Raw genomic sequence first — 14,827 nt, forward strand, 5'->3', positions numbered from 1 at the left:
GACAATGTTGGATTCATGGTGTGTGTGTGTGGGGGGGCACTCCACAAGCCGTGTGTATGTGTGTGTGTGTGTTGGGGAGGGGGGGGGGGTCATCCGGCACAGTCACGCCCATGTGTTCCTAGGTTCCACCACACTCGTGGAGCACGTAGACAATTTTCACAAACAGTTCGAATGTGGTCGCCTGCTGTCTACTCTCATACTGGGAGCGCAAATAGCCCCACCTTTTCTAAGTGTCCAGGGGGCAGTGTTATATGTTCATGTGCAACACCTGGAATTTGGCCGACACCTGCGAGAACGGAGTCGAATGGGCACTCGCACGGCACTCGCTGTCTTTCAGCCGCTGGTGTGCGTGCATGGTTGTCATGATAGCTGTACGAGGTGTTTGAGGCGGCTCAGATTTTTCATGAGTGGCATTTGATTCCTCCTTTGCACCATTCTGCCTCAATCATGTCATGTGTGAAGGGCCCTTACAGATGTAATTTGTACAAGGATGTTGCTCCAGAAAAAGAACAGCTCAATTAAATCACTAAAAGCCAACTACTGCCATGACCTTTATGTCCATGATGAGTGCATTTAAATGTCTGACCACAAATGTATATAATTCAGATAGATAGCAGAGTAAATAAATACTTGTTTGGTCAATAAATGCCTGCAAATGCCACTAAGAGTGAACTTTCACCTTAACCACAAACTAACAGCACATCATTAAAACTTCAGTCTCTGAAGTGTTGCCGAAGGGAACCACACACATGCAAATGGTGCCAATAAAAAAAAGTGTCAAAGTGTTGTCATTTGATGCTTTGGAATGACAACCAGTTGCACTTCCAAGGCACTGGAATGCAACCAGGGAAGTCACTTCAAGGACCACACAGTTCTGGTTTATTACAGCTGAAGATGAAGTACTCTCTAATTTATTACTGTTCTTGTGAATGAATCCCAGACATTTGAAATGACAATGATTCAAAATAATGAACCATTTTCAGACTGACATATGGACAGCTGACGGGTTTTCTCAAAACAGCTATTTAGAAAGCAAATTAAAAAGCTAACATCATCGACATAAACTGCTATTGAGATAAGAAGACATTTGGTCTCTCTTACAGCTTGAGAGCACAGCTTTGAGTCAAGCTGGCCATGTGTAAAGAAAACACCAACTCGGTGAAACCTGAAATCATCAAGCAGGTGTTCAGGGACAGAGCGTGAGACACAAAGGATACAGCTCACCGATTTTGCCAACAACTTCATGGAGACTAAAAACAGATCACAGTGAAATGAGAGTTGAAGAGTTGTGCAGCTAATACTCTGTTTAAATAACATAGCATATGTGGAACAAGGTGTTCTGGACTGGTGCAATTGTCCTGTTGAAACAAAATGTGAAATTCTACAGAAAGAAAAATCTCATTAGTGGGCAATGACAAAAGCAAAACAACTGGCAGCGCTTTGACTGTGAAAACTGATACAGTGGTGCTTATTTCCACCAAGGACAATGAAATGTAAGCTACCACAGTCACTCCTCACTTCCCAGAACTCACACTGAAGACTGGCGTAGGTAGAAGGTCACAGAAGATCTGTGTGTGATTTATATAGGATACATATCACTGTGCTCCCGCTCTCCTTGAAGAATAATGAACACATTGTCCTTTATGCATGGGCCACAAAAACAAAGGCCTCAACAACAAACTGTGACCTTCATGCAGACCAGAGTCGGCCCTGACAATTTGGTGTCCTAGGCAAGATTTTTGTTGTGGTGTCCCTGACATCACAACATATTCATCACCAATTACAATGTTCATATACAGATGAAGACAAAATTATTAGCTCCCCCTTTGAAATTTAACATTTTCTTAAAATTTTTCCCAAGTGCTTTTTTAAATGAGCAAGTTGTTTTCAACAGAGCATTTCTAAACATCCTAGGTTTTATTTTGGATGCTTACATTATTTTACTTTGCACACAAAAACAAAATGATTGGAAAAAAACTACCAGGGTCAAAATTATTACACCCCTTATGATCTGATGTTTTCATTGAGCCATAGAACAAACCACTGTTGTGCAATGATGTGTTTTAATGCTGTAATGATCAAAGCTTGTAAAATCAAGTTAATACCGAGGGTTATCTTCCAGTGTACACACAGTATAAAAAAACTTTAGAGTTTGAACTGTCACTTGAAACAGCATCAAAAGAAATCAGTTTGGACTTGAGAAAAAGAATTGTTGATGCTCACAGAGCAGAAGAAGGATATAGAAAGTTATCACAGATTTTCCAAGTGGCCATTTTTAACTACCAGCAGCTGCCAATTCTACATGTCAGCTTTTAGGGCAAAACATTTTAGTCAAAATAGAAAATTTTCAAATAAGATAGCAATGGATGCGGAAGATATTATCTTAAAGTTGCAGTTTTTTATCCTTTGAGGGTAAAAGTATTAGGCTTCCTATGAAATTTAGTGTTTTCTTCAAAAATTTCCCAACCTTTTTTTGTTTTAACAAAGGAATTTTCAACACAGCATGTCTAAACATCCTAGTTTTATTTTAGATGCTTAAATTATTTTACTTTGCACACAAACAAAATAATTTCTCAAAAACCAAAAAGTACCAGGGTCAAAATTATTAACCACCTTAAGAACTGAGCCTTTTATTGAACCATAGCACAAACCGCTGTTATGCAACAATGATGTGCTTTACATTGTAATGCTCAAAGCTTATAAAATCAACTACAAACTGAGGGTTATCTTCCAATGTACACACGTTATAAAACTTCAGTAATGGTTTGAGCTGTCACTTGAGCAAGCATCAAATGAAATCAATTTGTACTTGAGAAAATAATTGCTGATACTCACAAAGCAGGAGAAGGATATAGAAAGTTATCACAGCTTTTCCAAGTGTCAAGAACTGGAGTGAGATCTATCATCAAGAAACTCAAAGAGAGTGACACAAAAGACTCAGGAAAGAAAACTAGTTAGAGATGGGTCTAAAGACCCCAGAACAACTGCCAACACACTAGGCCAAGCCAGGAATTGTACTCTCAAAGAAGACAATCACTAGAGCCTTGGAGAGGAATGGACTGCGAGGGTGCAGACCAAGAAAAACTCTACTTCTGTAGAAGAGGCAGCTTAAAACCAGACTGAAATTTGCTAAGGACAACCTGGAGAAAGATTCAGCACTGGCACCCCTCAGGGGTATTAGCTCTCCACACTGCTCTTCTCCCTCTGCACATATGACTGCACCTCAGGGAGCACAGCTGTTAAACTCCTGAAGTTTGTGGACAACACCACCCTCATTGGACTCATCCAGGATGGTGATGAGGCTGCATACAGGCGTGAGGTGGAACAGTTGCTCCTCTGGTGTGGTCAGGACAACCTGGAGCTGAATCGCTCAAGACTGTGGAAATGATAGCGGACTACTTATACTGGTCCAAGACCAGGAAGCGAGCTGGTAACATCTCTGCAGATCCCTCACACCATGAACACACACTGTTTAAACTCCTCCCCTCTGGTTGACGTTACAGCGCTCTGTACGTCAAAACAACCAGACACAGGAACAGTTTCTTTCCACAGGCCATCACATTGATGAACAACATAACCTGCCAAAAACTCGCTAATTCATCTACCTCATGTACAACTTCAATCTGTTTATCTGTTTCTCCTTTGCACACACTTTTTATTGCACATTTTATTTGCACATTTTTTTACTGTGCATTTTTTTTTTTACTGTGAATTATTCAGTGTTTAGTGTATTTTTATACATGCGCCTACAGAGAGAGTGCAGTTCAAACTGAAGTCAAATCCCTTGTATTCTTTGAAGATACTTGGTTAATAAAAGCTATTCTGATTCTGATTCTTTTTGGAGAAAGAAGGGAGAGATGTATAACCCAAACAACACCAACCCCACAGTGAAACATTTTTTGCTTTGCGTATTATGCTGTGGGATGCTTCAGTGTGTTTGGAACTAGGAATCTCCTCAAGGTGGAAGGAATCATGAAAAAAGAATGATATGTGAAGATTTTGAAAGTAAACCTCAAGCAGTTAGCAGCAAACCTGGGTCTGGGTCATCGCTTTGACTTCCAACACGACAATGACCCAAAACATAAGTCGCTCCTGGTAAAGAACTATCACCAGAAGACCAAAGTGAAAGCTATTGTCTGGCCTGTACAAAGCCCTGACTTGAATCTCATTGAAAATCTGTGGGGTTGAATTGTAGACCAAGGTCCATGCCTGAAGACCATCAAATATGGAGGCTCTTGAGAGAGCCGGCAAAGAAGAATGGGCTGGAATTCCTCAAGAAACATGTCTGAGATGTGTTCAAAACCACAGTACAACAGATGCTATTATCCAACAAAAAGGACACACAATTGACTATTAGAATCGGGGGGGGGGGCTAATAATTTTGATCCTTCTTTTTTTTTGGGGGGGGGGGGGGGGGTCATCTTGTTTCTGTGTGTGAAGTAAAATAATGCAACCATCCAAAATAAAACTAGGATGTTTAGAAATGCTGTGTTGAAAATTCCTTGCTCTATTAAAAAAGCACTTGGGAAAACTTTGAAGAAAATGTTCAATTTCCTTGTTTAATAATTTGGTCATCTGTATGTACACTGAAAGGCATAGCTTGTTTCTGTTTTCTTCATTTTATAAACAAACAAAAAACAAAAAGAGTAATAAAAAGTGTCACAACACAAGCTAAAAATACAATTAGTGTATTTAGTATTTGTATTTCACATTTATGGCATATTTAAACTCAAGTTTTACCATTTTAAAGGATATCTTCAAAAGTCATATGTACACTTTTGTGCCAGACCCTTTGACCAGAAGGCTTTGTTCTTCTTGACATGACGGCATATAGCCTATTGGACTACAGCATAAGATGGCCCTGAAATACTTTCTGAAGACAAAATCTTTTTTTTAAGAAAGTGTTTTCATTTTAAAATAATGTTCATAAAAGCACACTGAGTACAATAAACAGTGGTGCAATAAACAGTGCCAACTGACCTACTTTGGTATCTCAGATCATCATGTCAATCAATCATTCAATTTCCCGCAACTGCAATATTTTTGAGCATGCTTTTTGCACTTGCAGGACATTCAAAATGGGTAAATTGCCAAAAGCTTCTCAGAGATTCTCATGAAGAGATGAGGGAAGCAATTATTGAGATTTTAATAGTTTTAAAAATATCTTTCTTTCTTTCTTTCTTTCACTGGCCAACATATAAATCCTGAGGAAAATGACCGGCTTATTCAAATTCAGCTATCCCTGCATGCTTGGACACCAAAAAATGTGAAATAACATCTGCAGTTTGCATCTGCTGTGCACTCTGAGGACAAGAAAGATGAATGGAAACTGAGCTTCTCTTTATGAAAATAAAATCTCTCCTGAAGAAGTCTGAGCAGTGAAAATAACTTAGGCCCATTTTGAAAATAAAACTGCAGGAGGGAAATGATGTGTTTCATGCCTGGGCCCTGCGTTCACAGGGTGCTACTGTGTGTCCCTAGGGTGAAAAAAAGTCGGCGGGTTTCCTTGTTTTATCACTAGTATTTTATGTTACTGCATGTCTTCTTTTATTCTTTTTACTTATACATGTTTAAATTTTTTATTGTGTTTTTAATCTTTCAATTCATTTTGTTCTGCTTTTTTAAATGATGTTTGTGAAGCATCTTGAGGCAACCTTCTTGCGATTTGGCGCTATATAAATTAATGAATTTGAGTTTGAATTTGATGCCTGTGGTAGTGGCTCACTTCTCAGCAGTGGAAAAGATTCCCCGCATCCTGGATACCACAAAAATGCCTTGAGTCCCGGATGGCAACCACTCAGGCTGACAACTAGTCCATCTTTACATCTCTAAAATAACCATATCTCTGCCACAGCAAGGAGAAACACAGGCACCCCCTTCACCTTCTCAAGCTACTGGTGTCCTCAATATTCAGGCACCTACAAGGTCTGTCAATAAAGTAACGGTCCTTTTTATTTTTTTCCAAAACTATATGGATTTCATTCATATGTTTTTACGTCAGACATGCTTGAACCCTCGTGTGCATGCGTGAGTTTTTCCACGCCTGTCGGTGACGTCATTCGCCTGTGAGCACTCCTTGTGGGAGGAGTCGTCCAGCCCCTCGTCGGAATTCCTTTGTCTGAGAAGTTGCTGAGAGACTGGCGCTTTGTTTGATCAAAATTTTTTCTAAACCTGTGAGGCACATCGAAGTGGACACGGTTCGAAAAATTAAGCTGGTTTTCGGTGAAAATTTTAACGGCTGATGAGAGATTTTGAGGTGATACTGTCGCTTTAAGGACTTCCCACGGAGCGGGACGTCGCGCAGCGCTCCCAGGCACCGTCGTCAGCCTGTTTCAAGCTGAAAACCTCCACATTTCAGGCTCTATTGATCCAGGACGTCGTGAGAGAACAGAGAAGTTTCAGAAGAAGTCAGTTTCAGCATTTTATCCGGATATTCCACTGTTAAAGGAGATTTTTTTAATGAAAGACGTGCGGACGGATTGCAGCGTCGGCTCGCAGCCGCCGCGACGCTCCGCCACAGGAAAAACACCTCCGTGTTGATAACCATTTGTAAAATCCAGGTGGCTTTTGATGGCTTTCAGTGGAGTGAGTATATGAGAAATTGTTTAACAGTTGGGCATGTTCCAACTTGTCCTTAAGGCTTCCAACAGAGGTGTTTTTCCTGTGGCGGAGCGTGGCGGCTGCGAGCCGACGCTGCAATCCGTCCGCACCAAAGACATCCAGTGGTCACATTAGGAAATTTTAAGCTTTATAATGACAAATATCTATCCATCCACTTTCTATACAAGCTTATTCCAATTAAAGGTCACGGGGTGGCGGCAGGTGGAGCCTATCCCAGGTGTCATAGGGCGTGAGGTGGGGTTACACCCTGGACAGGACGCCAGTCTGTCGCAGGGCATAATGACAAATAACTGTCTATTTATTCTTTTATTTAAGAATGTTTTATGTTGATTCTTATGGTAAGCTTGCTTGAGTTTTGTATATACGTGACTGTGATGTCAAAATGTAGAAACAACATTCTGCATCTTGGGTGTACATTGTATCTCACATACAGACTTCTTGCTGGTTAATTAGGAAAGATACTCAATAAAAAGTATTTATTAATGAATTATTGTTGTCACTGAGTGTGGTGAAAGAACATGACACGTGAGTGCTTCGTCTATAAGTTTAAGGAGTTTTTTGGTAGGTTTTCTTTCATGTCTTTTTAAAGAACTCTGCATTTGTAAAACTTTCTTTGTAATAGTTACTATTAAATGTTCCAGTAGTGACATCAAAATAATATTAGTAAAAATAGGTGCAATTTAAAAAAAATCTTCCTTTATTTGGAATGCCTTGTATGAGTTGTTGTTGTCCGTAGCACCTGTCTATACCACCTATGCGATGGGCCAGTTCTGATGTAGACATCACATTGAAGACTTTTTAAAAGCTATGATGACTCCAGTTGTGGGTATAGGCTCAGGAAACACTAGCTAACCCAGTCTAGACGTCCATTCCCTACCACCAGACCTCCATGCAGTCTTATGGAGGGAGGGAGTGGGAGGAAAGAGGGATAGAATATCATGAGGAAAGAGGAGATAAAGAGTGTGAGATACAGACAGTCAGATAAACACTTTACCTGCCACATTTAAGCACTTCAAAACAAATATTTGCCTGTTGAGTCAGAGTGGAGTCTATTGCCAAGTCAATCCATCGCCAGTGTGCAAACCAGTGATTTAGCCTGTGGCTAGTCCCATCAATCACCTACATGTCAACCAATGAATGAAGCTGTTGCTAACAGGCCACAGGCAATGAATGTGAATATGAGCGCCATTATTTGAAACTGCTTGAACTCACCGAAATTAACGACGAGGATAAAATATGATGAAAGATACATCCTTCCATCCTTTCTCTATATTTGCTTACTCCAATCAAGGGTCACACAATATGTGGATTTTTATGAGATGGATTTCTCAAGGAAACAAAAGATTGTACCTGGGAAAAAAGATATACGAGGGCTGTCAATAAAGTAAAGGTCCTTTTTATTTTTTTCAAAAACTATATGGATTTCATTCATATGTTTTTACGTCAGACATGCTTGAACCCTCGTGCGCATGCATGAGTTTTTCCACGCCTGTCGTGACGTCATTCGCCTGTGAGCACTCCTTGTGGGAGGAGTCGTCCAGCCCCTCGTCGGAATTCCTTTGTCTGAGAAGTTGCTGAGAGACTGGTGCTTTGTTTGATCAAAATTTTTTCTAAACCTGTGAGACACAATGAAGTGGACACGGTTCGAAAAATTAAGCTGGTTTTCAGTGAAAATTTTAACAGCTGATGAGAGATTTTGAGGTGATTCTGTCGCTTTAAGGACTTCCCACGGTGCGAGACGTCGCTCAACGCTCTCAGCCGCCGTCGTCAGACTGTTCAAGCTGAAAACCTCCACGTTTCAGGCTCTATTGATCCAGGACGTCGTGAGAGAACAGAGAAGTTTCAGAAGAAGTCGGTTTCAGCATTTTATCCGGAAATTCCACTGTTAAAGGGGATTTTTTTAATGAAAGACGTGCGGACGGGTCTGCGCGTCGGCTGCGAGCTGCGAGCCGATTGCAGCGTCGGCTCGCAGCCGCCACGCTCCGCCACAGGAAAAACACCTCTGTTGAAAGCCTTAAGGACAAGTTGGAACATGTCCTGCTGTTAAACAATTTCTCATATACTCACTCCACTGAAAGCCATCAAAAGCCGCCTGGATTTTACAAATGGTTATCAACACGGAGGTGTTTTTCTTGTGCCGCCGCACCGCGTGTGCCGCCGCACGTCTTTCATTAAAAAAATCTCCTTTAACAGTGGAATATCCGGATAAAATGCTGAAACCGACTTCTTCTGAAACTTCTCTGTTCTCTCACGACGTCCTGGATCAATAGAACCTGAAATGTGGAGGTTTTCAGCTTGAACAGGCTGACGACGGCGGCTGAGAGCGCTGAGCGATGTCTCGCACCGTGGGAAGTCCTTAAAGCGACAGAATCACCTCAAAATCTCTCATCAGCCGTTAAAATTTTCACTGAAAACCAGCTTAATTTTTAGAACCGTGTCCACTTCGATGTGTCTCACAGGTTTAGAAAAAAGTTTGATCAAACAACGCGCCAGTCTCTCAGCAACTTCTCAGACAAAGGAATTCCGACGAGGGGCTGGACGACTCCTCCCACAAGGAGTGCTCACAGACGAATGACGTCACCGACAGGCGTGGAAAAACTCACGCATGCGCACGAGGGTTCAAGCATGTCTGACGTAAAAACATATGAATGAAATCCATATAGTTTTTGAAAAAAATAAAAAGGACCGTTGCTTTATTGACAGACCTCGTATGTTTTATTGTTATCAAAAGAAGTACAAAATACAACACTGCTGTTCCCTGAAATTAGGAGGGCATTCATTGGATGAATGGAATCAGTGTGTAAGTGAGTGTCAAGTTGCTTGTGAAGTCTTGTTGCGAATCACAGGATACAGCTGACCACTGTTGCAACTATATTAAAAGTCTGAAAATAACTTTACACAGATTCGGCAAAGAGGGCAGCACGGTGGCTTAGTGGTTAGCACTGTTGCCTCACAGCAAGAAGGTCATGGCGTTCGATTCCCACCTGTGGCCTTTCTGTGTGGAGTTTGCATGTTCTCCCCATGTTTGTGTGGGTTCTCTCCAGGTGCTCCGGCTTCCTCCCACATCCAAAGACACGCAGGTTAGGTGGATTGGATACTTTAAATTGCCGGTAGGTGTGTGTGCGGGTGTGAATGTGTTTGTTTGTCTATATGTGGCCCTGCAACAGACTGGCGTCCTGTCCAGGGTGTGCCCCGCCTCACGCTCTATGACTGTGATAGGCTCCAGCCCCGGTGACCCATACTTGGAGTAAGCGCTTGAAGATGAGTGAGTGAGATTCAGCAAAGAAAGCATGCACAGCTTGCCTCATATTAGGGAACAGAAACTGTTTTAGCAAACATTCATTCAGATATTGTGGACATACAGACCAAATTACTCACCTGTAATGTAACATTGGTATTACCAAATGGTATTACCATGGGTTTAAACCTCACACCCCAACAGGTGGCACAAACACAAAAATCTTGGACAACTCATCTGTGACCTACATCAAGTAAATACATGATATGAATAAGGACAGCTATAGTATGTACCAATGCCACATTATGTGTGCATGTGAGTGTGTCTTATGCAAAGGTTTCAGACAGAGGGTGCCTGCTTATGGCTGCACTCAGGTCCTACTGTCTGGACTATGAGAGACCAGCTTTCTCTTGGGGCCAGAAGTCCCACTAAGGTAGGGAACAACTTTTCTAACTTGAGGTCAGTCCTAGGCCGACCTGTGCTTATTCTTTTCCACCATGCACATTACTTCAATAATGCCTTATTATTGTTAAAATCTGCCAGAAAATTGCATTATTATATTGGTGCACAATATATTGTGGCTACGCTGTGGCCTTCGATATGGCTTGGTAGATCTCAATACACTGTCAACTTTAAAAGCAGATCTCTGTTCAAAAAAAGTTGGGCACCCGTCTACATATTTGTAGCCCAACTAAACTATCCCACTAAACTACTTGCTTGGCTAAGGCTGTGAAAAACTTTTCAGATTTTTAATGGACATAATCAAACCTTCTGGAAACATCAACACAGGCCAAGAATTTTAATGATGACTAAATGTTAAAATAATTTTAAGTTGATAATACATTGATATTCTGATTCTTTTTGTTATTACTGACACAGACAGGAGGACTGGGAATCAAAACCAGGTCTACATAGTGGTAGCCAAACTACCAAAAAGAGCAGTTTTGTGTAATAATAATAATAATAATAATAACAACCAATAAGAAAAAGTATGAATGATGGGCTCTGTGGGATTCTAAGAATAAAAAAATAGCTAGCAGTACAATTTCATATCAGATTTGACACACTGTATGACATTTTGCTTCTCAGACTGTTGTGTGGATTGTTGAACAGAGCAGTCAGTGTTATAAGCCCATGAAACTAAAACAGTCACACACATTTTCATGTTTGCATCTGAAATCTCATGTGTACAGCATAGGTCAACTGCAGCATTCAAAAAGAACTGATTATTTATTGCAAGACCTGGTTCCCTAAAAACATGATGTGGTGTCACGAAGTCAGAAGGCGAGAGTTTATAGACTTTGAAGGAAAACCAACTAAGTCATTCACAATGACAGGAAAGATGGATGAGAAAAGGGGATGACATGCAGCCAAAGGTCGTGGGACGACCTCAGCACATGACACATTGAGCATGCAGTGTGAGCCAGCTGGAACATTCCCCAGTGATTTCAATACTGAAGGTGAGGAATGAAGGAGGAAAAGACAATGGAACACTATCATTCACTGCATTCTGTAACTGAACAGTGCATGCTATTCTTTAAAAGTCTTCAATAATCATGTCGATTCATCGGTTTTTGCAGTTTTTGTGTTACAGCTTTTGCATCAGTTTTTGCAGGATGAGTTAAAGCACAGCTGTGGAATGGATAACGATACAGGAGAAATAACAGAAGCAATGCTAAACCATAATGAGACATATGACAGCACTAAACAGCCACACTATTAAATGGGACACACTCTCCTTATTAACACATCTTCAATCACACTCCTGAAACCAAACATGGTCATAGGCAAAGGGACTGATGAGGTGAACAGCAACAATGCCTATTTGTATGTGACAATATAGCTCAGAAAAGCACATGTGGGGGGGGGAAATAATAACATAACATCAATTTTAAAACATTTTTAAATGTAGTCTTAGTCAAAATTCTTGGCTTGTTTTTTTCCACAATGATACTTGGTAGTGTTCATTAAAAATTTGAAAAAAATGTTATGATGATATATGTGCTGACTTTTATTTTCAATTGTTCACTGTCAGGACAGTGTCAGGAGTTCAGCCAGTAATATGCTGACCTGGGTTCAAATCTTGGTCATGCTACCTGTCTGTGTGCTCGGAGGAGACACTTTATCTGCATTATCCCAGTCCACCCAGCTGTAAATAAGTACTGGTCTTGGCTGGAGACATAACCTGCGCTGGACTTGCATCCCATCCAGTGGGAGTTATAGATGTCCATCCGCTTTCCGCTATAGAATCCGGGGATAAATGGCAATGCTCTTCAGGGTGTATATGGGACCTACTTCTTCTACACTGAAAAAAATTTGACCAATGGTTACTTAACAAAAATTGTGGCAACAAAGTGACACGAAATATAACTGAATAGATTTTAAGTTTGACAATTTTGATTAAAAAGTATTGAATACATTAACTAAACAAACAAAAAAAAAATTAAGTACATAAAAGCAACAGTTGAAATGTGTTGGATTTAGTAATAGCATGCCAAATGATGAGTTATAGTGCCAAAAAATATTTGGCAGAAATGTGGCTTGAGCCAGGAACCTTCCACATTAACCACTTGGCCACTACCCCTGCAACAGGATATTGGGTACACAGAACAATTATGGCAACAAAGTGACATTCAGTATCATTGAATATATTTAAAGTCCTGTGATACAAATTAAAACTTAAACAATTATTTTAGGTACAGATAAATAAGAACAATATGCTAGGATATGAGTCAGCCAGGGGTGGTGGTGCAGTGGTTAGTGCATTTGGTTTCAGGTTCAAATCTCACCCCTGTCAAATTTCTGCCAAATATTTTTTGGTGATATGACTCATCATTTGGCATGCTTTTACTAAATCTAACACATTTCAACTGTTGCTTTTATTAACATGTACTTTTTTTTTCCCATTCATGTATTCAATACATTTTAATCAAAATTGTAGAACTTAAAATCTATTCAATTATATCATATGTCACTTTGTTACCACAATTTGTTTAAGTAACCATTGGTCAAATTCTTTTTTCAGTGTACTTATGTCTACAATAAAAACATCTCAATACTACAGCCACAGACACTTCATATTGCAAATTTTAACATAAAATAAAAGGGTTTAACATTTAAACAGGGACTACAGTTTCTAACTATTCGTGAAATTCATGTAGCACTAAATCGTAAATCATGTTGACGTCAAACATGAATAAGGTCCTAGACTATGAGTGCCATTATTGTGGCAACATTCACCAAATAGCATAAGTGTGTAAATAGACATTTCCAGATTATTTTACACATTTATAAATCTAATAAGATGCACTTGGATTGAGACAGCGTTACACAAGTCTATATACACATTTGCAATCAATTTTGCTACAATAATGGCATAATATTAGACCTTACCAAAACCATGAACAAGCATAATTCTGACAGTGGTAGGAAAAAAACTTTTTTTTTTTTTTCTAAGAAGAAACATCAAGCAGACCAAACTTATTGGGATGGTGAGAGCATCCAACAACTTACAAGAAAGCTACAACCGAGACAACAAAATGCTGTTTATTGTGCACAATAGTGGGATGCTATAATGAAATACACTGGATGCAAATCACAGAGAAACGGAGTGTGTAGAGTGTGTGTGTATGTGGATGCAGGTTTTCAGTCATGATTATTATTTTTACTGCTGCTCTCCTTTGCAAACTGGAGAACAAACACTGTTTCATGCAAAACTATTACCACACACAAAATTATACTAAAATGTCAGAAACAACAAAAACAACCCATATATGTCTAATGATGAGCATAACACTGACATCAGCTGCTATATTTAGGAGCTCATTGCTAAAACTGGAAGTCATTGTGAGTTAGGACTATAATAACACACAATAGACTACACAAATCCACAAAATATAATATTCAAACCACTTTAAGTGGGCATAGGAAATGGAAATAGAATAGAACAGAACAAAACTACCACAGATTATAGAAGAAAAACTGTGTTAGTTTGTATTAAACTCACCGTGCGTTTGTGCGTGCAGAGAGAACAGTCCAAGCAACAGCAGAGGACTCCTGTAGCTCCAGACGCAGAGAGACAAACAGCGCTGCAGTCTTTCTCCCTGCACTGGCATGGTAGAGTCTGCCTCTGTACTCCTCTATTCTCCTCTCTTAAGTTCACTCCACACAACAGAATCTATCACTCACCCACACACACACACACACACACACACACAGAGAGAGAGAGAGAGAGAGAAGGAGGGTGCAAGCACACGAGCTCCTGTATGTGTGCACTGCAATATCAGAAAGTCCACAGCACCCAAAAACCAGCAGAAGCAGCAGCAGCAGCAATAGTAGTTACAGTTGTTTGTCCTCCAATCTTGTCTGCCAGTAGCAACCCAGCTGAGAGAGAGAGAGAGAGAGAGAGAGAGAGAGAGAGAGAGAGAGAGAGAGAGAGAGAGAGAGAGAGAGAGAGAGAGAGAGAGAGAGAGAGAGAGGGCAAAAGGGGGAGTTTATTTTGCTTGCCTCAAAAGGAGGACTAACCCAGTCACACACAGGGAGGGAGGTCATGATTGGAAAGAAAACGGGGGCAGGGAGAAGACGGCAGTGCGGTGGGGTATAGAATAAAGTACAAGGAGGGCGAGAAGGATATTGAAAACAAGCAACCGTATCAGTGGAGTTTTCCGCTTGTAATGCCAATCATGGAAGCCAAATGTATACTGAAGCTGGATGACAGAAAAAATGCAAATACATGGGCAGCTGTCAGAAGAGCATTTTACAACACATGCAGCCAAAAGATGACAACAATAAAGAGCAACACAATGATTTACAATGACAAAAGTTTGCTTTACCTATTTCAAGCTGCTTTCACACATGCCCCACAATCCTGAACCTATCTAGACATTCCCGACAGGAACTGTATGTGAGATTACAAATGACCAAATCAGCTGGACAAGACATGAAACAGATGTTATCCTGCCAGTTCCT

General features: G+C 40.4%; 1 protein-coding gene across 1 annotated transcript in view; it reads right to left on the reverse strand.

Annotated features, from left to right (window-relative positions):
• Positions 1 to 14,263, reverse strand: part of bmpr1ba (bone morphogenetic protein receptor, type IBa) — a 123,880-nt gene extending 109,617 nt beyond the window's left edge. The window contains exons 1-2 of the mRNA XM_034170418.1: positions 14,064 to 14,263; positions 13,866 to 14,020 (exon numbers count right to left, since the gene is read on the reverse strand). Coding sequence (XP_034026309.1) covers positions 13,866 to 13,974 — 109 coding nt within the window. The 5' untranslated portion in view covers positions 13,975 to 14,020; positions 14,064 to 14,263. The remainder of the gene's footprint in view (positions 1 to 13,865; positions 14,021 to 14,063) is intronic.
• Between the last annotated feature and the right edge of the window lie 564 nt (positions 14,264 to 14,827).

The sequence above is a fragment of the Thalassophryne amazonica genome, chromosome 5 (genome assembly GCF_902500255.1).
Source record: "Thalassophryne amazonica chromosome 5, fThaAma1.1, whole genome shotgun sequence".
In the NCBI taxonomy this organism is placed as follows: domain Eukaryota; kingdom Metazoa; phylum Chordata; class Actinopteri; order Batrachoidiformes; family Batrachoididae; genus Thalassophryne; species Thalassophryne amazonica.